At 38.9% G+C, this 26,668-nt stretch overlaps 2 protein-coding genes across 2 annotated transcripts; both read right to left on the reverse strand.

Annotated features, from left to right (window-relative positions):
• Window positions 1-7,465: 7,465 nt before the first annotated feature.
• LOC108998521 (cytochrome P450 71A24-like) lies at window positions 7,466-12,540 on the reverse strand. The gene is made up of 3 exons (XM_035686154.1): window positions 12,070-12,540; window positions 8,790-9,319; window positions 7,466-8,315 (listed from the first exon to the last, which is right to left on the reverse strand). The coding sequence occupies exons 1-3, from the start codon at window positions 12,506-12,508 to the stop codon at window positions 7,701-7,703; spliced, it is 1,584 nt and encodes a 527-aa protein (XP_035542047.1). The 5' UTR covers window positions 12,509-12,540; the 3' UTR covers window positions 7,466-7,700.
• A 3,553-nt stretch (window positions 12,541-16,093) lies between these two features.
• Window positions 16,094-16,849, reverse strand: LOC108983081. The gene has a single exon (XM_018954612.1). It carries the CDS (start codon window positions 16,847-16,849, stop codon window positions 16,094-16,096), a length of 756 nt encoding a protein of 251 aa, XP_018810157.1.
• Between the last annotated feature and the right edge of the window lie 9,819 nt (window positions 16,850-26,668).

Below are 26,668 nucleotides of genomic sequence, written 5' to 3' on the forward strand. Positions count from 1 at the left end.
ATAATACCATATCATTGCACCTTTCCCATGCTGAAAACTTTGGATCAGATCTATATGCAGGTTTCTTTAGGGTTCCATTGACAAACCCCATTTTATTCTTTGCACTTAGTGCTTTGGACATAGCTCTCGCCCATAAAGGATAATTGTCTCCATTTAACTGCTGCGATACTAGCATCAAACCAGGATTCTCTCCATGATGCAAGTAGTAGGAATCTTCAACCAAACTCTGTTGATTTTGTGGAACTGGTGGAGTTGAATCCGTCATTTTGAAGGAGATCACGTAGATTCAGACTAAGCAAAGAAATCAGATTTCGTCTGATACCATGATAAAATCTGAATCAAGACATGAAATCTTGATACAAGAAATGAAACTAAGCAAAAGAGAAGATAAAAACAGAGTCGTGTAAACTTTGCTTCTGTATTGAATTAAATTGCATGTAATTGTTTACATCATTCTATTTATAGAAGGAGCTGAGTGTAACTAACTAACTAACTTTTACATCAGCCAATGATATTAACCATTTGAGCCACATCATCATATACTTTAAGAGATCGTAAACTTAATTGTGTTAGGAAAGTCGACGTGCTGAAATATTCTTTTATGATATTTGAATTACATCCTCCAGAGCTATTTTTTACAGTGATCTCAAAGAATATTATTGTGGACGTATCTCAACAATTAGATACCAGTACTTGTCAGAGAAATTGAGGATGAGCTAGTTGAGAAGAACATTTTGTCAGGTTGTTAGAGAAAACCATGTATATGAGAACCTGCTGTACACTCATTTTTCGCATTGCAATAGCAGAGTACTGAACATTCAGCCCCTGCTGTGCACACTGCTCTCTACATGATAGTGCTTTGCCTTTGCTTTCCATTTCCTTACACACCACGCCATGGCAACGCAACCTCCTCATCAGCACGTACAACGTTGTAGGTACTATGAGTTGCACCTCGATGCAAGTCACACAGTGCAGGTAAGCTGTACCCACTATTCACATTGCACCATTAAGGTGCGTCATGCTCCTATATGAGCAACAGTGCTCGACGTCATGAGTTGTGATGCACCCATTCGGTGCACTCAGTGCTGTGGTCATCGTTTCACCCATAAGCATGCCACAAGCCACCCTGAACAGCAGTTTCTTCACGGTCTACTACAGTGCCATTTTACGTGGCAGATCTAGCCGTAACTGGGTGCTCCTTGCACCGTTGTAGTGAGGTGTATCAACCCCTATTTGTCTACGGCATCAGCACATGGTGCCGCAGTACCTCAGGTGGATGCCACTGGCCTCAAGTGCACGCATCACCAAGGTGCTCAATGATAGGTGTGATACCCCCATATGATATGGATATGAGTAGGTGGTGTATGAGATCCCACATTGCTTGTGAAGGAGAAGTTCTTGCTCTTTATGAGGTTCTAATGGGGCTCTAATTGTATCATTGACTAGTCCTTTTGGAGCATAGGCCATGTGGTTTGGGCCTTCCATTTGGGGCATTACAAATGATATCAGAGCCAGGTTTGAATTCTGCATACTATAAACCTTAGAGGTTTAAATTTCTGTAGGTTCATAGGATGTAAAGATTTCAGTGTAGGAACTTGAGGAATTTAAGGATGATCATGTGGATATTTAAGTTTGAGATTTTAAAAACCTTATGATTGATTTTGATGGGATTTGAGGATTTAGATTTTGTAAATTCTAAGAAATGATTTTTTTAACATATCAGGTTTTAGATCTGGCAAGCTTATTCTGTAGGATGCATGACATGAATTGGAAATGATCTAAGGTTTAGCTTTTGAAGTTGACCTAAGTTTGACCGAAAGATAGGTTTGAGGTTCTGCAGACTAAAAATATTTAAGTTTTGGATATCCGTGGGTTTAGGAAGAAATTTCAGATTTGAGGTATAGATTTGTAAAGAATAATAACTGATTTTGTGAATATTTAAGGTTTTAAATTTTGCAGACTTTATGATTGAGTTTTGAGATTTTGAGGTTTAGAGATTTTAGATCCGACAAGCTTATTTTGTGGACTATAAGAGATAATCTTTTTAAGATTTAAGGTTTAGATTTTTTGTGGTTTAGATTCTAAAGATGTACTAGAATTTAGAGCGATGTTGGGTTTACAATATGAGATGATAGGAATGACGATATGAGTTGGTTAAAGATATGGCTAAGAATGGGTAAAACCATGTGTGCAGTACCAGAAAAGTTTAAAGGTTTAATTGGAAATTATTATTTTTATTTAAATTGAATTTATTTGGTTTTGTTTGATTTTATTTTATTTGAATTGAAATTATGTTATTTTATTTATTAAGTTTACTTTATTTTGTTCGTTTCGTTCGAAGCTAAAAAGCGGGTTAAAGATTAAGTTATGGCAGGAAGATTGTACGACTGAGAACGCTATTGTTATATTTAGCAGAGTAGGCTTGAACTTTTATTGATTTGGTGTGCTTTTATAATATCAAGGTTTGAAAGGAACGGCATGGTCTGGGTGATCTATTTGGGGAGTAAGATATTTGAGATTTTCGATTTCATGGATGTATGACACGAGGCTTTAGAATAGAAGATTGTAAGTTCAACAAACTTTAAGGATAGATTTACGGGAATTTCACCAAAAGTTTAAGGTTTTGCAGACTTTAGGAAATGATTGTTATCATTTAATATTTTAGATTTTGAAAGCTTCGGGAGTCGATTGTTTTATTATTGGATATAAGTTCATCGATCTTATAGATTTCGGAAAATGATTCTGGTATAATTTAAGGTCTTAGAATTGTAGATTTGAAGGACTGATTTATAATAAGATTAAAGTTTTTTTTTAATTCTGCAGGCTTGGTGTGTTAGCTTGATTTATTTTGGAGACTGATTAGTCTGTGACCATTAATGGGGTTGATCGAAGTTGAGTTATTGATATAGGAATTTTCAAGGGGATTATTTCTTTGAGGATTGAAGGTATTGGTCCAGTTTGGATAATGATTGTTATTAGTTCGAGATTTTAGCGGCAGGTTTTGGGATTAGATCCATATCAGATTTAAGGATAATAGTTGGTGCAGATTTAAGAATGAATTCTTGGTGAGTTTGAGGAAAGTGTGTAATAGTTCATGGTTTTGGAGATCAAGAATTTTCTACCAAATGTGGTGAGAGTTTTCTGGTTAGTAGGTGTTGAGCTACCTCGTACTCAATGGTATTATGTTGTGATATAATTAAGAATTCAAACCTTGTGTTGATCTTAAGGAATTAGTGGTGATTTGAAAATTTGATAAAGATACTTGTAATTAGAGATTAAACTTTTGGTGGTGCGGAATTAGGATATAATTCTTGTTGATTTTGCGGGAATAGGTATGGATGATGGAAATGTTTATTGATGGTTAACTTTGTAAGTGGCTAATAGGTTACCAACTTGTAGAATTCAATGAAGGTTTGTGAGTTTTAACATAGGAGTCGATTGAGGTTAGCGCAGATCGTGTTACGAAAATAATAATAATCATTGGGATTCCTTGGATGTTGTATTAAGGCTCTTGTGGAAAGATGAGATTTTGGGTAGCATAGCCACCCTAGGAATACTGGACGTGTTGTGCCACTAGGGGACTAATACAAATATGATGGAATTGTCTATGGAAATAGACTTGAGAGAACATTACTCATACTTGTTGGGAGTTGTTGATGATATGATACTTTCGAGTGTGTTTTGGATTGTATCTTCTATCCTACTTTAGCGTCATGTTTGACCTTACAAATTTCGAGGATGAAATTTTTTTAAGGGGGGAAGGATGTAACACCCAGTAATTTACTGTATTTTTAATTGAAAGATTATTTGTTATTAATTTAAAATTTATTCTCTTATTTTAAAATTGGTTGGATTTTTAGTAGGTTTATTTTTATTATTTTAATTTTGTGAAAATTATTTTGAAGTGCTTTCTTATAATTGATTATTGTAATACATTTAAATTGTTTTTCATATTTAATTAACTTATTGTTGGGTTTAATTATTTATTTTCATTTTAATCACTACGTTTGAATTATTTTATTTTACTTGTTGTTTTGAAATCGTTTCCGTTGGATCATTTTTGTGATCCAAGATGTGAGAATTGGATTTCATTTCTTTCCCTCCATTTTCTCTTTCCTCTCCTTTTCTTTTCTTCTTTTCTTTTCTTTTTCTTTTCTTTTTCCTTTCCTTCTCCCTGGTTCTCCCGCGCGCACGTCTCTCCCTCTCTCTTCTCTCCATCCGTGCGTCGTCCCCCAGCCCGCCGCCGTGCGCTGGCGGTGACCGACACCACCCCTCCCTCTCACCTCCCATTCGACCGGCGATCACCCCCTTGTGATTTCAGCCCCTAACTCCCCGCCAATAGCCACCACGCACCACACCAAGCCACGGCACTCCTTGAGCCGCGATGCCGTCGTCGCGCCACCTCCGGCCACCATCTTCTCACTACATCATTTTCGACCTCCTAGCAACCCAATGGACCCAACCCCACTTCTGATCTGTCACCGGTGAAGCCCCACCATCAATATTTATGTTTTGGGTATTTTAACCTTCGATCGCCCTCTACGCCGCCACCCACGGCCAACCACCACCACCACCACTAGCTTCACTGACATCCCTAAGCTCTACCCGATCAATCTCGGGTTTTTGTTTACACCCGTTCACAAGTGGGTTTTTGAGATCCACGGCCATAGTGCATTTGACACTGTTTTGTTGCTGCGTTGCCGCTTCTAACACCTCCGTGATCTTTCAAAAATTATATTATAGCATTGTAAGTATTTTTCCAAAGAATTTTTGAGATTTAAATGTATTTCTGCTCTAATTCATATTTACTGTGAATTGGTTGGTTGTGCCGAACTGAGTCCGAGGAGTAAGGGGGTCAGTTGAATTGGATGATGAAGTTGTTTGTGTGATTGGTTTATGCTATGAAATTTGTTGGCTGTTTCGAGTTTAAATATTGGTGTTTTGAGTTTGACATTGGTCATGGTGGATATTGATGATTTTTAGGAAGTGATGATATATTTTGGGATTATGAGGGTTTTAAGTTTTGAGATATTAAAATAGGTTATTTTAGAACAGCTTAAATATCGAAATCCGTGTTTGATTGAAAACTTACGGAAATTATGTGATTATTTTTATAGGTGATGTTTTATTTTCGACTCAATATTTTTAAGGAAAATTCTGAAAAGCTAAGTTGTCCAGGTAAGCGGGGTTCCTATGCTAGGTTTTATACAAGTTAATAAGACTAAGGTTGACTTTATGAAAACTTGCATATTTTGTGATGTAATGGGAACTTGAGAAAAACAAAGACCAACCTCGGTCGCTTATCTGCATTATTCATCAAATCTTTATGAAAAAGAAAAAATATGTTCTGACATGCCTTGTGTAAACATGAGCTAAATTTAATCATGGGGTTTCTGAAATCTGAAAATAGGAGCGATATTGAGAATATGGAAAATTGTGCATTTATTTAGAAAGATGTTCTGGCTTTTGTTGTCAATGTGTGTGAACTGTTTGATTCTGTTTTATTACTCTATATTATTTTGATATAACATCTGAAAACCTTTGGCATGGTGTACTTGTATTTGTATCTGACTCTGTCTCTGCTTTGCTCTGCTCTGCTTTGTTTGGATTGGTACCAACTTTTCTGTCTTTGAGTGGACCCACTTTGGAAACAAAGTGGTTTCATTGTGGTCTTTCCTGTGTGCACACTCGGGGCTCCGAGAAGAATAAAGGAAAGATTTCACCTCTGTCTCTGCCTGGTTTGGCCACCGGGGTTAGCACAACCCTACCATGGGGGTGAAACATGGTCTTTGCTCTGTGTGATGCTTTGTTTTGATCTGATGATGATACTCAGTTTATGTTATGCCAAAGTATTACGGGTTTTACTTGTTGACTTAAAACCATCGCTCTGTTACTTTTGAAAATATGTTATGTCCTGCATGATAACTCTGGAAAATATTTTGTTCTGCATGCTATACTTTGTAAATGCTCATGTTTGCACGCTAGTATATGTCCTCTGCTTACTGAGTTGTTGATAACTCACCCCCTATCTTCATAATATTTCTCAGATGATGTAGAGAGTCCAATTGAGGACCTGGATTAGATTGGTGAGCATGATTAAGCTGAGGAGAGAATGTTAGAAGAAGGAATTCTGATGTCCTTTAGTTTTAATGTCTTTTAGATTTAATTATATCTTGGGCTTGGGTTTAGTAAGACTTATGAAATTATTAGTTTGGTTTGTTATGACTACCGGGAGATTGTGGACTCCTTAATTTATTTTGCTGCAGTAATGACTTCGTAGAGTTTTCAATGTGGTTATTTAGAGTACATGAGATTGAGTTTTGCTAATAAAGTTTTGGAGTTTTATTTTAGTTGTGTTGGGAAACATGTTCTTAAGTGACATGTAGTAATTCTCCAGACCAACCGGGTTTGGGGCGTTACAATAGGGGTGAATCCATCCATGTGAAGCTGCTGTATGGCCCAACATCTAGGTGCACCACCACCTCTCAGGTGGCCATGCTTACCAATAGAGGAAAAAAAATTCTCATCATGCAGAAATATTTCAGTAAATGAAATTATAATGGGCACGTCAAAAACATAAATCGGGAACAACCGATTGGGCTCTGATACCAATGTTATAAATACTAGATCAGAATATGTAGCAGAAGTAATATTACCTCGTTGGTAAATCGTAGATCGAGTGCGATTATTCTATGGATTCTCCAGCGCCGTTATTCGTCCATGTTCTTCACATCGATGGTGGAGTGTTTTACGTGATAAAATTAGAGCAACACTCATAAATTTCACAACCTAATCATTTGAGGAAGAGATTTTCTATCTTTGATACAAGTGTCTCATACAAAGGGGGAGGAGGGGCTATGTAAATAGCCCCTCTAAGCGTAAACCCCGGCTGACCCTTAATGGCCAGCCATCAAGCCTCATGAAGTGGAACCACTTCATAACCTCCAAGAGAAGTTAAAGGGTGCCTACTATGGGTGCTCATTTCTTACATGTAGGATTGGTCACAAGCTTCTGATCACGAAAGAATAAAGAACTCTTGATCTATAGCAAATCATTCGTTTTTCACACATGGGAGTTCTTGAGAGAGAGAGAGAGAGAGAGAGGGAGGGAGAAATTATCTGTTATGGTGCACACATTATACACGTATTTGTAAAGCTTAAACAATATGATAATTATGCTCCTTACAATAATTTGTAGTTAATATCAGGCGCTATTCTTTACTAACAATTAATTTCTCCGCCAGCAAGCTGACTAGTGGAAAGTTCTTGTTGGCAAAACTGAAGTTAAGTATTCTGTTAAGACCCTGCAATTCTACTTAGAGCCTAACGAGGAATCCATTAGAAAGTAACTGTAAAGCTCCAGTCCGGAGAGTTAGCTCTTGTAACCTAAAATCATCTTTCATAACATATTTATATACTCCAGTCCGAAGAGTTATCTGAGTGTTACAGTAACACAGGACTCGGTGTTTACTACTTTAAAAACTGCTTTATTCCATAGATTACGTGGCTTTAAATAGCCTTACAATGACGATAGAGATGAAGTGATAAACATAAGAACCTAATAGATAGAGATCAGAACACTAATTGATGAGATGAATTCTATGGCTTGATACAGAACTGATCTCTCTAGACTCCTACTAGCTGCTTCACATAATCCTGATCTCCTGTTTAACATATTCTTTTGCTAATGCATATTATATACTAATCAAAATATGGAGTTGCAACTGCTGTAAGAGGAAACTTTCTATGAATTGTTAGACCAATAGATTCAGACATGTCCAAATCCTGTCCACTTGCTTCATTAGGCAACGCCCAATCAAACTTTTGCACCAGATTTGCCAAAACGAGCTCGATAATAGTGAGGGCAAAAGGAATGCCTGGGCAACTCCTCCTTCCAGCACCAAATGGGATTAACTCAAAGTCATGTCCTTTCACATCTATTGAGGTTGTCAAGAACCTCTCTGGGTGAAACTCCTCTGGTTCATCCCATGATGTTGGGTCTCTTCCAATTGCCCATGCATTGACTATTACTTGTGTTCCTGCTGCAATGTCATAGCCCTGTAATTTGACACTTTGAGTCGATTCCCGAGGAACTAGCAGTGGAATTGGTGGATGCAACCGAAATGTCTCTTTGATTACTGCCTTTAAGTAATGCATTTTATTCAAATCATCCTCTGTTACTTCTCTTTCCTTGCCGGTACTGATCCCTCTCACCTCATTCTGCACCTTCTCCATGGCGTTTGGGTGTCTTAACAGCTCTGTCATTGCCCACTCTAAAACTGTATACACAGTGTCAGTTCCAGCGGCGAATACATCCTGTAATAAAAGATTGTAAATGTTGAAGAAAGCTGTCAATTATATGTATGTGACCCAAAAACAAAAAGCATTACATGCAAAACCCTCCTGAAGTGAGCAGACCGTTTTGGTTAAGACCATGTAATATTAACATCCCACCTGTTAGGGTTTTACCATTCAAACATAAATAAAGCTATTGCCCGACACCTTAATTTTGTGTCAATAGTAACACAATGCTAAAAGATTTAGAAGTGTTTGTCTCATTTTTCTTAGTAGTAGAAACTTCCAAAACCAAATGTATATGGTCTTTAGCTAGCTCCTATTCTGGTCAGAAAGGGAAAAAATATCTCGTCGGTTCAAACATATGACGTAATCATACTTCCTACCGTAAACTCGAGAAAGCCAAGAATGAGAACAAAATTACACGGATCGATAGACAATTCGATCCATGACTTGGCCGGTCTCTAGCGCACGCACACGTACGAGTTTGCTTACCAGGATTACAGCCTTGATGCTAGCTCTTTCGACAGGAAAACCGATCACGTTTTCCTTCTGAATCCAAAGAAGAACATCAACAAAGTCTTTCTGATCTTCATTTTCTGGACTCACATGGCCATCACTCCTGGCTTTCTTCTGAAAATTTGTGTGCTCTTCAAGTACTCCTTCTAGAAAATTATCCAGCCGTGTAGCCACCTTCTCTGTTCTAGCATCCAAGCCATTTACACGGCTCACCCAAGCAAGCCATGGAATATAGTCCCCAACACTGATAATACCCAACAGCTCCACAAAATCCCCTAAAAGTTCCTTAAATTTGCTCCCACCTTCTTCCCCTCCACTATATTTCCTTCCTAAACTCACCCTGCACACTACATCATTTGTAAGCTTTGCAAACACTTCGCTTAAATTCACAGTACCTGAAGAATAACACGACTGTTTGATCTTCTGAATCATCAAGGTGGTTTCCTCCTCTCTAACACCGCGAAAGGACTTAACCCTTTTGTTACTCAAAAGATGTAGCACGCATACTGTAAAACCCGGCTCTTTGCTTCACTCACGTACGTACTTAACGCCTCTAAGTTTCCGTCACACTTATAACACCATCTTTCTTTTTTTTCTTCATGCACGTTTCCTGCACTTTGTTTTAAGAAGTCTGTTTTCCATTTATAGCCAATATATAGAGTAAGTCTTTCTCAACCCTAATTACTCTCCCTTTGTTCTTTTCACGCCGCAGCCTCCCAAGCAGTTCGGCTATCACCTCCACAGTCACACGGATAAACACTTCTCAAGCCGTGCACCACCACCCTCTCCGTGTAAACCTTACCTCAGTTGCACCACCGAAAGGCAGAGCACCAGCCCAGCCAACGAATCGCCACCTTCCCCGGACCTAGCCCACGCGGAAGCTCAGCCTGTAGCCGCCTCCCAACGCCGCCATAGCCTCCATTGCTAGCCCCGAAAATCCTCTGTTTTAGTTGTCTAAAACAGAGCAGCGTCCAAGCCGCTGCTGTCGCATTCCTTCGTGAGCTCCTCCGCGCCGTGCCCCACAGATACTGCCGGCAAGGACTCCCCATCACACTGGTCCACCGCACCCAGCCTCAGTTTTCCCTCGGTAAGCTCGTGCACTTCCGGTTGAGGTCCTTCCCTTTCGGTCTCTCCCCCGTTCTCTCACTGTCCCACTCCCTCTCTCGGTTTCAGGTCTCTCTCTCTCTCTCTCCCCGTGCAACGCTGTCGAGGACATCATCACCGACTCAGCCCAGCCTTCGTTGCACTCCCATGGTGTCACTGCCTTGTTTGGTCGTGGGTGAGTTCTGTTGCAACTCCCGCTTGAGCCTTGCAGGTTGTGTTCGGTAGTTGTGATTAGTGCTTAAAATAGAAACATTTAGTATATATATATCGGAGGATACAGTAGGTAGAATGGTGTGTTTCGGGTTTGACCTTTCAACCCCTATTATTAAAGGCATACTTTATTTTCTGGAGGGGCTTTCAATGAACTACAAGATTTATACCTATAGACTTAATTTTATTGATTAGTGTTTAAACCTAGTGAATTATTTTTTTAGCGAGTAAGACTTGAGATTAAATAGTTATACGTCATTTTGGTAAACCCGTCTAATTTTATTAGACGTGATTTATTATGTTTGATAAACTGTTTTAGTAATTTTATTTGACGGAGATTTTTGTTTTTAGCAAGCTAAAATTTCACTGTTATAGATATGGGTAGTTAGACTCGAATTTGATTTTTTTATATAATTATATTATATAGTAGGAATTTTAAAGTTACACTTCAATTGTAAGTAAGTTAGAATTAAATGTTTAGTCGAAGTCGGATATTGATGAGTTTAGAAAGTGATGTTGAAAATAATGAGAATTTTGAGATTGAGGAATTAAAAATGGACTATTTTATAAGTGTAGGCTTGAATATCAAAATATGAGATTGATTGGAGACTTATAAAAATTTACGTGATTATCTTATAGGCGACGATTAATTTTGGTTCGACATTATTGAGGAAATTTTCGAAAAGCTAAGAAGTCCAGGTAAGCGGGGTTCCTATGCTGGATTTGCATAAAAAGAAATGAACTGAGGTTGGTTTGTAAAAAAATGTGCATGTTGTTTTAAAAAGAAGAAGTGAAAAACAACCTCAGTATATGTTTTGCATTCCCTCATGAGATACATATGAAAGAGAAAAGAAATGTTTTTGACATGAAATGTGTAGACATGAGCAATATTTGACATGTTTCTGAAATATGCAAAAGAGCGAATATGATATCATTGAAATTTTTATGCATGTGATATGAAATGATATGGATCTGTTTTTGATCAAATAGAAATGATATGAATATGTTTCGCACGTGTTTTGATATGATATGGATATGATAAAACTTTGGCATACTTATCTGTTCTGAATATGGTTCTGAAATGATGATACTGTTCACGTGATATGGTTGGTACCACCATGATATGATATGAGTGCACCCACTTTGAAAACAAAGTGGTCTTTTTACGTGTTCTTTCCTGTGTGCACACTCGGGGCTCCGAGATTGAAAAAGGGGAAGTTCACCACATGATACTGCCTGGTTTGGCCACCGGGGATAGCACAACCCTACCACGGGGGTTAAACATGGTATATGATATGACATGATAAGATGGAGATGTTCAGTTATGTTATGCCAAAGTGTTTTTGAATATGAAATGGATCCTCAAATATGAATTGTTGACTTGAGTATGAAATGTTTGAAAAGTCGCTCTGATTTTCTGATAACACGTTTTCTGAGATCTGCATATAAAAATAAAATGTTTTGTTTCTCAATATTGAACTTTCTGAAAAGGGCTCATGTTTACATGCTAGTATATGTTCTCTGCTTACTGAGTTGTTGATAACTCACCCCCCTTATCTTCATATATTTTCAGATGATATGGATTTCCCAGCTGGGGGTCAGGAATAGAATTGAAGCTGGCTCGATATGGATGGAAGGATTGGGTACTTTAGAGTACCATTGTTAGTAGATGGATTTAACTTGAGTATTTGAAGTACTTTACGTTGTTTGGACCTATTGAGACCTAAAGATGTATTATTATATTTTTGAGGTTATTGGGAGATTGTGGACCCCTTTTGGTTTATGTTTTGTAATGATAACTTATGGAGTTTTATTATGGTTATTTGGAAAAATATGAATTGTGTGCTAATCTTAAAGTCCTTGGAGTTTTAGGTGCTTGGAGAGACGGGTTTGTTAGTGACATAAGTTAACTCTCCGGACCCTCGGGTACGGGGCGTTACACATACGCTCTTCATCTGCCTCCAGTATTCGCCGTAGGGGGCCATTGACACATCTTTGTAATTGTATAGCAGTTTCTCGAACATGCTTGATTTGGGCCGGTTTGCAAAGATGAGGTCATGGGTTTTCATGATCTCTCTGGCAGCATCGGCAGATGAAACAACAAGGGTTGGGACGCTGCCAAAGTGAAGCAGCATGAGGGGGCCATGGCGTTGAGCTAAGAATCTGAGTGAACGGTGAGGCTGCAAGCCTAGTTGGTGAAGGTTTCCAATGATTGGGAGCTTTGATGGAGAAGGTGGTGAGTTATGTTTTGTGCTTGGAAGGGTGGAGGACCATTTGAACATGAGAAGTATGAAGATGGCGGACAAGATAGCTAAAACAAAGGGATTCAGGAAGAAGGAAGTGGTCACATGTTGCCCCAAAAATTGCAGGAAGTTGGACATTTTCTTATCGATCTCTCGCGTGGCTAAGTATATATCTATATATGGTCTGTTCGAAGTTAAATTGTAATGTTGCATAGAAGTTTATATGGAGAAAATAATTTTATTTCAAGATAAGATTTTTGATATTCTCAAATGATGCGGCGGTCCCTCCATGTAAGGGAAATCACATCGCCTAAGCCATTCTGTTGGCAATTTTGTAATTTTTTTTATTTATCTTTATATATATAAAGAGCATATCAAACGAAATTTTTTTGTTTTAACGGAATTTTCTTATTCCGTTAACTTTCTGTTAAATCCGTCTGGCCATCAAACTTCACTTGCCTGTTGCTGTAAAAAAATATTTATGAGAAAGGAAAATAACACTTCCAGCACCAATCCCTCTTCGTATTCATCGCTCTCACTTCGCCTTCCACATGGGAGTTCCCATTATTAAAAAGTTCACTCGCGACTCATTAATTGGGGAAGGCAAGCTCGATCTTCCAGATGATCTCATCTCATCTAAACCTTCTGATCACTCCTGGACCTTCAAAGGTATTTCCCCACTCTTCCACTCTACTTCATTTTTCTTTTTAATTTTAATTTGTTCGAAATTTTCATCGGTTTCAATTGGTTTGGCTGATTTTGAAAATGCAAAACCTCGTACTCTCCGTGATTTTCTAGCCTTCAAAACCTTGGCGAATAGCTACTTGGGTCTCAAGAATCACAAGCTCTTTGCTCAGGTGGAGGAGATTTTCCAAAGAGTCGGGCTATAAAATCGGTCATCACGGCGCTGCAAACCGACGGCGACGGGAGGGTGGTCGGGAACGTCAGGGTGAGGAAGTTCGTGGATGAAGCCGGAGTGTCGTTTCACAGTAACGAAGCCAGCCATACCGTTCTGAAGTTCCGAAAATTCTACGGTTTCTTGAGGATGAAAAGCAACAAAGTCTCACATTCTCAATTGCTCGATGACGAGTCAGTGCATAAGGTGGAAGGCAATTCCGATGGGGATAGTGGGTTGTGGCTGCTCCAGTGGGTTGTGGAATTACTTGTTGAGCTATGTGATGAAAGATGGGGATAGTGTACAGTCTTTGGCGAGCCGGTTTGGGGTGAGCATGGATAGCATCGAGCAAGTGAATGGGATCGAAGATCCTGATAATGTCACTGTGGGTGCTCTCTATCACATTCCTTTGAATTCGGGTTAGTCTTTTTCTTTTTCTCTACTGTTTTTGTCATTGCTATTGCTTCATATAGTTTGCATTTGAAACTTTCCATGGGTTCGGGTTATATTAGCCAATCAAATCTTCAGGTTCTTTGGGGGCAAAATGCAGTGGTTATATATTGTTTGCATGAGCAATAGTAGATAACGAAACTCTTGATTAACAAAGTTAAGATTTGAATTTTGGGTTTGGCTTCAATTTTTGTGGGATACAAGTCTGTGCTATTGACGTCATTGGTATTAGAGACTTTGTAATGCGCGAAAGGAAGGATCTCAAATTGTCTAAGTTGGGGACAAAGAGTAAACTACATTATTTGATAGAAGAACCGAAGAAATACCGAATAATAAGTAAATTTGTTGCCAGCGCGTAACTTATCAATAGTTTTAGAACTATTTTGGCTTAATCATAATGGGGAGATAACATTTGGCACACTTGTGATTTCTTTATGTTAGTCCTTTTTTTAATGATGCATCAATTTTATACATTTTCTTATAAATATTGGAGTTGCAAACTAGAGTTGATGTTCCATCATTATCTTCTTTCTTTTTCTTTTTTTTATATAAGTAATCGATTTATATAAATAGAGATAGGCAAAACCCAAGTACACAAGATGATATACAAGAGAAAAGACCTATCTAGGTTGAAGTAAGAGAAACTAAAAAGTCATGAACATTCAGGCCATTAAAGTCTAGAGCAATGACCCATAAGCATAAAGTACGGAAAAATAGGGTTCTAAGTTTCTCCAAAGACCGCTCCTTGTTTTCAAAAGTCCGATCATTGCGTTCTTGCCATATACACCACATAATACAGATCATGATCATTTTCCACACCGCCTTAATTTGTTGGACTCCTCTTGGGAGTGTCCAACTGGCCAGTAGATCTATCACAGTTTCAGGCATAACAAAAGATAACTCTATCCGGCTAAAGACTTCCATCCACAAGGCTCTAGCTGTCTCACAATGTAGCAAGAGATGTTCCACTGACTCGCCAGATCTCTTGCACATGCAACACCAGTCTACTATAACTATCCGACGCTTCCTCAAATTGTCGATAGTCAGAATCTTCCCCCATGCTACTGTCCATGTAAAGAAAATCGCTTTCGGGGGCGCCTTATTTCGCCAAAGTCTCCTCCATGGGAACGAAATATTAACAGGTTGGGAAAGGGACTTATAGTATGATCAAACTGAGAAAATGCCCTTACCCGCAGGAGTCCACCACATCTTATCAGCTTGTTGTCTCTCTGGCTTTACAAAATAAACCAAACTGAAAAAAGCCTCAAAGATATCCACTTCTCAGTCTTGTGCCTCTCTACTAAACGTGGCATTCCACTGCACTTGGTCCCCTGATAGAATCATAAGATCCTCTATTGAGGCTTCCTGGTTGCATGCCACTCGGAAAACTGCTGGAAATGCATCCTTTAGGGTCTCTTCTCCACACCATATATCCATCCAGAACTTAATACAAGAACCCCTTCCCAACACCAATTTAGTGTGTCTACTAAAATCCCCCCACCCACGCCCAATGTGTTTCCAAACTCCAACACCGCCGGCCCCATTTACCTCTATAGTGCACCAGCCCCCCCATAAGCTTCCATATTTACTAGGCCTGTGCAGGAAATTGAACAACCCGGTCCGTCCGTAAAATCCAAACCGACCCGACCCGAAAAAGGCAGTTTAACTATTGTTCGGGTTCGACCCCGTACAACCTGGCTTATAAAACTTTAGAACACGTTTTCCTTTGCAAATGAAAAGCCCAGCCAGCTAGCCCCACCTCCCAGAATCCTCACTTCTCTTCGTCATGACGCCATGACCATCGCCTCCATTCCCCTTCGTTCATCCGTCGTCTAGATGGAAAACAACTCATCTTCCTACCATCATTAGGTGAATTTATCCTCATCAAACTACTCATGAAAGTTACCGACCAAAAAGAAAAAATGACTCATGAAAATCTGGACTCCAACCATTTAAATAAATGCCTCAAAAACGAAAAGAAAAAAAAAAATGATACCAAAGCCGCTGTGAACATACGGGTAAACTAAAAAATGACGCTACCTTCTCCAAAATTTTATTATTCTTCTTCTTCTTCTTAATTTTTTTTTTCACTTGTCTCTTTGGTTTGGCTTTTGCTGTGTCCTATTTTGGTGGGTTTTGGTGCAGAGAAAGGTTGCATTGCCTTGTGGTGTTTGTAGAGACAAAGGGTTTTATATATGAAAATTATGCAAAGGAATTGCAAATCGCTAGTATTTGTATATCGCTCGACGTTTGAATCTGATTATTAAAAGGAAAAAAAAAAACACGGGTTGACTTGATCAGGAATGTGCGGGTCAGGTCGGGTCGATTCTGTCTGCCGATACCATAAAGACGGTTAGGGGCGGGGCGGGCTCAAATTCTTAACGGGTTGCTCGGGTTGCAGCCCTAATATTTACAATCAATAACAAGTTTCCATAAAACTCTATCTCCGTGTTATACCTCCATAGCCACTTCCCGAGCAGGGCCCGATTAAATGTTCTTAGATTTTTTATACCCAAACCACCTGACGAGAGTGGTCTACACACCTTGTCCCAACTGATCAGATGGAATTTGAATTCATCCCCTATCCCACTCCATAAGAAATCACGATACAGTTTTTCAATCCTCGCGGCTACCCTTGCAGGCAATTGGAACAAAGATAAGAAGTACGTAGGTAAGTTAGAAAGGATACTCTTGATGAGAGTTAACCGGCCACCTTTCGACAAGTACAATCTTTTCCATCCTTCCAATTTCCTTTCTATCTTCTCAATGACTGGATCCCATATAGATGAGGCCCTTACAGCAGCCCCCAACGGCAATCCTAAATAGGTCATGGGAAGAGAAGCTACCTTGCACCCAAGAATACTAGCTATCTGCCTTGTGTTGCTCACGTTCCCCACCGGCACTAGCTCTGACTTGTCAAAGTTAACTTTGAGGTCGGATGCTGCTTCAAAACATAATAACAATGCCTTTAATGCCCTCAACTGGTCACGATCTGCCTCACAGAATAGGAGCGTATCATCTGCAAAAAGTAAATGAGATAAAGTAATAATGCCCTTGTTGGGATCACCAATCGGAAATCCAGCCATAAACCCATGCGTAACCGCCGCCGATATCATTCTACTCAAGGCCTCCATAATGATAACAAAAAGAAGTGGGGACAACGGATCTCCCTACCTTAAGCCGCGAGAGCTACTGAAAAAACCTGTAGGACAACTATTTATCAATACTAAAAATCTAGCCGTAGTAATGCACCAACTCATCCAAGAGCGCCACCTAGCCCCAAAACCGCACCTCCCCAACAAGTACAAAAGGAAATCTCAATTTACATGATCATATGCCTTCTCCATATCTAGTTTGCAAATAATCCCTGTGGAACCAGTCTTTAATCTGCTATCCAAACCTTCATTCGCTATGAGGACTGAGTCCAAAATTTGACGCCCCTTAACAAATGCATTTTGTGGCTTTGTGATGATCTTGCCCAAAACCACCTCCAATCTGTTGGCAAGAACTTTGGAAATAATTTTATACACCCCATTCACAAGACTAATGGGTCGAAAATCCTTCACCTCTAGCGCTCCAATCTTCTTTGGAATCAACGCAATAAAAGTAGCATTTAAGCATTTCTCAAACTTTCCAACTGAGGATACTTCCCTAAACACATTCATTATGTCTACTTTCACCACCTCCCAACAAGCTTGGAAGAAGCCCATCAAGAAACCATCTAGACCTGGGGCTTTATCATTACCCATACACTTCCTCGTCTTCAAAAGGCCTCTCTAACCAAGAGGCTTCCTGAGGTTCAATAGTCAATAGTGTCAAAGGCGAGACCATCCAACTTTGGTCTCCATTCCTCATTTTCTGTACCAGTTTTTCATAGAAATCCACCACATGATCACTAATGACAGGGGCCTCTGTGCACTCTATACCATTAATATTCAGCATATCAATAGTATTAGTTCTTCTATGAGAGTTAGTAACTCTATAAAAGAACTTTGTGCTCCGTCACCCTCTTTCAGCCACAATGCTCTTGACTTCTGATGCCAAGAAATCTCCTCTAAAGATAGTAGTTTTTCTAGTTCTGTAACCAACTCTGTCTTGCGCAATAATTCTTCTGGTAACAGGGCTCTATCCTCAAGAATTTACTCAAACTGCTGCAACTCCTCCACCATAAGCTTCTTTCTCTCTCCTATATCTCCAAAGGATTGTGAATTCCAAAGCTTAAGATCATTTTTCAAAGATTTTAACTTACAGGCTAAGATGTATGAGGGGTTGCCCAAAAACTGGTAAGAAGACCACCATTGCCTAACATTATCCACAAAACCTTCACTTTTCAGCCACATGTTTTCAAACTTGTAATAACGGTGGCCACATCGAATGCCACCACTGTCCAACAAGATAGGAAAATGATCCGAGCAAAGACGTGGCAGTCTCCTTTGGGACACCTCCGGATAGTGCACTTCCCACTCTGGTGAGATTAAAAATCTGTCTAGTCGGGACCAAATTTGATTATTTGACCAAGTAAAGGAGCCCCCCAATAGAGGAATATCTAGCAGGTTCAAGTCAAAAATACAATCTGAGAACTCTGTCATAGCTGGGTGTATCCTACTTTCACTAGAACGTTCACTAGGAAATCTGATGACATTAAAATCCCCTCCTATACACCAAGGAAGCTCCCACCAGCTATATAACCCATCAAGTTCCTCCCATAATAAGTGTCTATCCTTATCTATATTAGGACCATATACACCAGCAAAAGCCCACACAAAATTATCTGCCACACTCTTAAAAGAGCATGCCACTGTATACTCCCCCACAAACTCCTTCAATTTCTCAACAACTCTTTTATCCCACATCACTAGAATTCCACCCGAAGCCCCATTCGATGCAAGAAAGACCCAATCCGCATAGGTACAACTCCAAACACTTCGAATTAATCTTCTAGAAACACTTTTCAGCTTAGTTTCTTGTAAACATACAATGTTCGCCCTCCACTCTCGCAATAAATTTTTGATACGAAGTCGCTTATTCGCCTCATTTAACCCACGAACGTTCCAAGACACAATTTTTGGCTTCATAAAGGATATGCAAGCCCCTTCCCTTTTGATCTTTCACGACTCGAGCTTCCTTCGTAATTCAATGACCACTTTAGGCGCTTAAGCTCCCGTTGTTTTTTTTATCCAGCTTTCTTTGACTGTGAATGACCCTCATCAATGGCAATAAGTAAAGCCAAAAACTGTTCTTCATAACCCACACAATCCATACCTATCCAGTGATGCATATCTTTTACCTTTTGAAGCATCCAATCTGATACATTCGATTCATTTGGTAGCAAACGGTTCAATGGCAAAGGCTCCCCTTCACTGGAAGCCCACTGTATATTAGGAATCACCCCCTATCTTCCTTCCCAAATAAGCTTCTACCCTCCCATTCAACCACAGCATTACTAACGGGAAACTGAGTCTCAAGAACCTGTTCTACCTCACAATCAATTCCCTGAGAAAGCCCATCGTCATCGCCCACATCCTCCCCTGCCCCCATAAACTCTGGAACAACATAACTCAATTCATGGCAAGGTACAGCTTCTGAGCAGATCTCTAGATGATCCTCGAGTTGTAAATGGGCCTCCGACAGAGAAGGTGACCCTTCCAACCTGATCATCGGCATTTTCTGGCTACCTGAAGCTGCAGCGGAGTCGCACAATAACGGGAACTCCACCCCCACCGTCGCAGGCCTCTCCTCGCCGGAAGAAATCTCGCAACACCCAGCTTCCACCAAAGGCGAAGGAGGCATCGGTGTTTCTGTTGCATCGACGTCCTTCGAATCGACCTCCTTCGAAACTGGTCTCGGCAGTCCAGTTAACTTTTAACTTTTATCTAAAATCATTTCATTTCATCTCATCTCACTATCCAAACAGAACCTTAATATATTGTTCCTGATGTTTATAGCTTCATTTTGACTGTTGTCGATCATTACGAATCATCTTCATCTGTCTTCTACAAATACTCACCTGGTAGAATCTTTCTCGTCACTCTTTTAGTTTCCATCTATATGGTGATGATTTTGTGTTGAATCGAGAATATAGATATTCTTGATGTATTGGTAGCCTCTAGATATTGTTTTAAAGAAGACAATTTGTAACCTTATTATCGTTGATAGTAGAAGTTTTAACTGGACTAGATCCCGTGGTTTTTTCCTTCGCATTGGAGGGTTTTCCACGTAAAAATTCTTAGGGTCTTGCTTGGGATTTTATGTTTACTAGATTATCAATTTGATTTGCACAATGAAATGATAGAAAATATTCCGTTATATTTTTTGGTGCTCACCCTAACAAATTGGCATCAGAGCTTTGATTGATTATTTTGTAATTGTTGGTGTGAAATAAATATGGAGCCTAGAGGATTCATCTAGTAGTATGATCAAGTACACTTCTAATTACTCAATTTGGAAGACAAGGATGAAGGATATTCTGTATTGCAAAGAGTTATTTGAGCCTATTGATTTGGCTACTATTAAGCCAAAAAAGAAAATTGATGATGAGTGGAAGAAATTAAATAGGAAAACTGTTGGTCATATTTGGCAATGGGTTGATCAAAGTGTCTTCCAGCATGTAGCCAAATAAATTGATTCTTACAGTTTCTGGATGAAATTAGAAAGTCTTTTATGAGTGAAAATTCGCACAAAACAAAGCTTTTATGATAAGAATTAAGCTGGTGAATTTAAAGTACCAGGATGGACAAAGTGTTACAAAGCATTTTAATAATTTTCAAGAATTATTGAATGAGTTTTCTACCATGAAACTTGTCTTGAATGATGAAGTTCAGACTTTACTTTTGTTGAGTTCTTTGTCAGAAAGTTGGAAAACTTTGATTGTGTCTCTCAGTAATTAAGCACCCATTGGAGTAATGACTATGAGTATGGTAAAATGCGGCATGTTCAATGAAGAGGCAAGAAAGAAACAACATGTTACAGAAAAGAGAGGGAGGAGTAAAAGTAGAAAACCTCACGGTGATAATAGTGGAGACAAGGCAAGAGGAAGGTCCGCTTCAAGAAAAATAATAAAATGTTTTCACTGCGGTAAGCTTGGGTATACGAAGAATGAGCATAGGAATTTTAAAAAGGAACAACTAAAAGAAAAAAGTGAGGAGTTGAAAGAAGAAGAAAATAAAAAATAAAAAACAACCGCAGTTGCATCTAATACTAATGTATTCATTGTTTGTGATGATGCTCATGTTAATATCGCTTTTCAGGATTCCACTTGGGTAATTGATACATTAACTTCTTTTCATATTACTCCACATAGAGATTTCTTCTCTTCCTATACCATTGGTAACTTTGATTGGGTTAGGATGAGAAATGAAACAAAGTGTCAGATTGTGGGCGTCGGATATGTGTAATTGGAAACTAGCATTGGGTGAAAATTGCTTCTCAAAAATGTCAAGCGTGTTCTTGATATGCATTTTAATTTGATTTTAATTGGAAAACTGTTTGATGAAAGCTACCATAATCATCTTGGAGATGGAAAGTGGAAACATAGTAAGGGTTCTCTTATTCTAGCCAGAGGAAGGAAGGTCAACACTTTACAAGACAAATGCAAGATTCATCAAGGGGATGTTATTGCTGCTAAGAATAAAATCTCCATTGAGCTATGGCATAAGAGGCTTGGTCACTTTAGTGAAAAAAACTTCAAATTCTTGCAAAGTAGAAGGTCCTATCCAATATCAAAGGTATGTAACTAATGTCATGTACTTATTGTTTTATGGAAAAGTAACGAAGAATTGCTTTTAAGAAATTTTCTACTTCTAGAAGGGGTGATATTGTTGATTTGTTTCACACTGATGTTCACACTATGACTGCCAAAAGTCTTGGGGTGCATTGTATTATATCATTTTTATTGATCATCATTTAGAAAAGTGTGGGCTTTTCCAAAGAAAACTAAAAAAGTGTGCTAGAAGTGTTCAAGGCACTACGTGTGAAAGTTAAAAGAGAAACTGAAAGGCATTTGAAATGTGTTCAGGAAGTAGGAAGTGGTCACATGTTGCCCCAAAAATTGTAGGAAATTTGACATTTTCTTCTCGATCTCTCTCGTGTGGCTAAGTATATATCTATATATGATCTGTTCGAAGTTAATTTGTAATGTTGCATAGAAGTTTATATGTAGAAAATAATTTTATTTCAAGATAAGAGTTTTGATATTCTCAAATGATGTGGTGGTCCCTCCATGTAAGGGAAATCATATCGCCTAAGCCATTCTGATGGCAATTTTGTAAATCTTTTGATTTGTCATATATATATATATATATATATATATATATATTGTCATAGGCGGCTGGTGAAAAATAAAAAAAAAATGTAACTTTGGCAAGAAGAAAAGATAAAGTGGTGAGAAGAGGAAAAGATAGAAAAGAGGAGAGGGAACCATGTGTATACGAGGATTTTTTCATTAGAGATTTGAGAGATCATCCGTGGTCTAATTTTTAAGAAATTTTAGTATATTGTTCCTGATGTCGATAGCTTCATTTTGACCGGTGTCGATCATTAAGAATCATCTTTGTCTATCTTCTACAAATACTCATTTGGTAGAATCTTCCTATTAATTCCTTCATGTTATCATTTCTTCTAGCAGACCTGAGGTGATGGACCATGCTGTCTTACGGCCTGGTAGATTCGGTGAACTTCTTTACGTTCCTTTTGCCTAGTTCGGATGAGCGTGGGCTGAAGCGCTTGGGAGGAAGAAGCCTATTGATGCCCATGTGGATTTGAGTGCTATTGGGCGAATCGAGGCTTGTGAGAATTTGAGTGGAGCTGATCTTGCTGCACTGGTTTGTCAATATTGAAATATCATTTTTTATATAATGTTGAAACTAATCCTATGTTTGTATATTCTTGGGGGGAGTGTGGATTGGTGTAGGGGTTTTGCACCAAACATCTAAATCTTTACTACTTTGTATCCTCGAAGTAGTGACTAAAGTATTCTATTAGTGACTAAAGTATCCTCGAATACTACTAAGCAGAGACCAAATCATACCCCGTCTAACACAAAATGAGAGATTTTACTCAGATCTTGCTCAAAATGTGTCGTCTTGATGGTCCATGGAGCTGCATCAGAAGTGCTCTCACTTGATGTTAGTTTCTCTTCAAGAGCAACCAATGCAGCTTCATTCATCTGTCATTAGTAGAGATTTAATGTTTGGTGCAAAACCTCTACACTAGTCCCTACTCCCCCCAAGAACATACAAACTGAGGATCAGTTTCAACATTATATAAAAAAAATTATATATTCAATATCGACAAACCAGTGCAGCAAGATCGGCTCCACTCAAATTCTCACAAGCATCTATTCGCCCAATAGCACTCAAATCCACACGGGCATCAATAGGCTTCTTCCTCCCAAGCGCTTTCAATATCAGCCCACGCTCATCCGAACTGGGCAAAGGAACGTAAAGAAGTTTATGAAATATACGAGGTCGTAAGACAACATGTAAGAATATCCATCTTTGCTCACGACACATCTAGCTGCAAGAATATCCACTGTGTAGTATCCATCTTCGGGCTTTCTATTTGCATCATCTGGACCACACATTAATTGTTTAATAATTCATGAATTTGAATTAAAAGAAAGATGGTCATGTTCAGTGAGAAACCATTGACAGCTCTCACCTTCAGATACATTTTTTACTCTTTCAAAATTTATTATCACTCCCAATGTGACCGGGTCTTTGATAGGGAAAGATGGGGAAACTTCTTCAGACCTAGAGTATTCAATACACACGAGCCTTCTAGCCTTCAAGAAAGGTAAGTAGTACTTTGGAGAGAACACAATATCACGAACATCCTTCTTTAAGCTTCTGTACTGCTGTAGCATATCATAATAATTCTTTAAACTATCTTCTTCTTCAATTATAGTTGAGTTCCTCTTTTCTTCATGTTAAGGAAAAAGATTATGCCTTACACTTTATCTGCTATACAAAAGGAAAATGCCATCAACAAAGCAGGATGCAGCGGCAAGGATGAAGACCTGCATTGCATCCATCTTCACAAAAAAAGGAAAATGCAGCAACACCACTACAAGTGTCAGGCACAAACCGAAACATGGTATAGCAGCACCACTACATGTATCAAACCACTCCAGATTAATTGAAAAGCAAGAAAGGACTGGACACGTGTCATGTGATCCAAAATTCATGTTTTAATTCTTTGTAAAATTCTGTCTATAAATACTGATAGCAAATGCGCTGTAAACGTGAGATGAAAAACACATATACAATACAAAAGAGACTTTCTCTTTCAGGTCTTCTGTCGATCATATGATGTGCATGATTTTCATAGTCTCAATGCAAAGGTCATGGGTTCAAACCCTGACTCTACACTCTACCTCATTTAATTAAATATTCCACTTGTTTAGCCTTCTCATTGAAGGAAAGTCTAGCCCACAAGTGAGGGAGAGTGTTAAGATATAAAATAAATAATAAAATCTACCTCTTCCAATCAGCTTAAGCTTTTGGGACAAACGGTGGTTCCACATGGTAATCAGAGCCACATAAGACTCACGTCCATTTTTTTTTCCTCCATCATCTGTAACTTTTTTTCTTTCCAATTGCCGTCATGATCAACACATTCTCCTCTGATATTTCCTCACCTCCCCCCCACCCCCCCTCTCACCACTATTAATCCAAATTTACTCAACTCAGCAACCCATTTCATAAATATAAGATTAAGTATAGACAATTACCTATTGTGGAAGGCTCAAATGGTGCCTTTTCTCAAAGGACATCAACTCTTTCATCATGTGGATGCTTCAAGTCTCATATCTTCTCCCACGATTGATGGAGCTGAAAACCCAAAATATGCAAAATGGTTGCTGGTCGACCAACTAATTCTCTCTGCTTTAAATTCATCACTTTCCGAGCAAGTCCTTGCCGAAGTGCTGGACTACTCCACATCACGTGCCGTTTGGCCTCTCCTTGAGAGCTTGTTTGCTGCACAATCTAGTGCCCATATAATGCAAGCACAATATCAACTGCCCATTCTAAACAAAGGCTCCGAATCCGTTACGAATTATTTTCACAAAAACAAAGCATTGGCTGCTTCTATTGGAGCTGCTGGACAACCCCTCTCAGACTCTTGAGTTTTTTGTTTTTTTACTTGCTGGTCTTGGCACATATTATGACTCCCTTGTGACTTCTCTTACAACTAGAGCTAACCCTCTCTCCCCTCATAAAATATACAGCTTTCTCCTCAACCATGAGTCCCGTCTAGCACACCAAACTCATACTCTCCTAAGTGCCAATCCGCTCACTGCCCAGTTCACTACCACTAAGCATTCAGCATCTTACCAACAAAACAGTAGGGGCCGAGTTGCAATAAACCTAGACACTCAGCTCTAGTTTGTCATCATAGATTCAATCAAAGCTACCAATCCTCTCCACTGTCTTCATTCTCAGCAAATATGACCACCACTGCCCCATCTCCCACTTGTATTAACTCATGGTTTCCTGATACAGCAGCAACATCTCATTTTGCACACGACCTCAACAATCTCAACTTGAATTTTAAATCTTATCAGTGTTCCGATCAAGTTAGTATTGGAGATGGCTCCACCATGCCAATTCAACACACTGAATCTGCTAATCTTCACACTTCTTTTGGCAACTTCTTACTCTCTCAACTTTTACATGTTCCTTCTCTTACTAAAAATTTACTTTCTGTGCGTCAGTTTTGTGAATATAACAATGTTTATTTTGAGTTTCATTCAACTTCTTTCTTTGTGAAGGATTCTCACACCCGAGCGGCACTTCTTCAAGGCATCGTTAAAGACGGATTGTATGTTCTTATTGCTGAGTCCACACCATCATCTGCCCCCTTTCAAGCTAACATTGGTGAGCGCACTTCCATTGATCACTGGCACTATCGACTTGGTCACCTCTCACCATGCATCACCAATCTCATACTTAGGCGTTTTCAACTTCCTGTGCTTTCCAACAAAAATGTCCATCCGTGTTCTGCATGTTTTCAGTCCAAAGCTCATTCACTTTCGCATCCCTAATCACCATCCAAGTCTAAGCAAGCATTTGATTTAATGTTCCTAGATGTATGGGGTCCGGCCCCTATGTTATCTTCAAATGGTTGTAAATTTTATTTTTCTATAATAGATGACAATACCAAATATATTTGACTTTTTCCCATGCAATCCAAATCTGATGTATCTTCAATTTTTCTTGCCTTTATGAACTTTGTTTCAAATTATTTTTCCACTAACATCAAATCTATCCAATTAGATTTTGGGGGTGAATTTAGACCACTTCAAAAAATTCTTCATGACCAAGGAATTACACATCGCCTTACTTACCCCTCTCTCATGTTTAGAATGGGACAATTAAGCGACATCATAGACACATAGTTGAAACGGGTCTTTCACTTCTTGCTCATTCTTTTATGCCTTTTAAATATTGGTCAGAGGCTTTTCAAACTTCGGTTTATTTAATAAATTGAATGCCCACTCATGTTTTGCAAACATATCACCTTTTGAAGCCTTATTTGGAAAAAAATCCTGATTCTAAATTTCTTCGAGTTTTGGGTCAGCCTGTTTGCCCAATTTATGTCCTTTTAATAGACATAAAATGGATTTTCGATCCAAACTTTGTGTCTTTATGGGCTATAGTCCTGACCATATGGGCTATGTTTGTTGTCATCTATCATCGAGCCGGACGTATATTTCTAGAGATGTTTTATTTAATGGAAATCAGTTCCCTTTTTCAACCCAGGCCAACTCAAACTCTAACCCAGCCCAACATGTATCCCCTCGTCAGTCAACGAGCATCCAATCCATTTCTTTATTTTCTGCTTCTCTCAAAGTGCACCTTAACAACTTCAGCCCATCACCAACTCACTCCTCTCACACAGACTTCACAGTCAACTCTAATCAACATTCACACAACGCTGGCCCATTTTCATTC

Source organism: Juglans regia, chromosome 2 (genome assembly GCF_001411555.2).
Source record: "Juglans regia cultivar Chandler chromosome 2, Walnut 2.0, whole genome shotgun sequence".
In the NCBI taxonomy this organism is placed as follows: domain Eukaryota; kingdom Viridiplantae; phylum Streptophyta; class Magnoliopsida; order Fagales; family Juglandaceae; genus Juglans; species Juglans regia.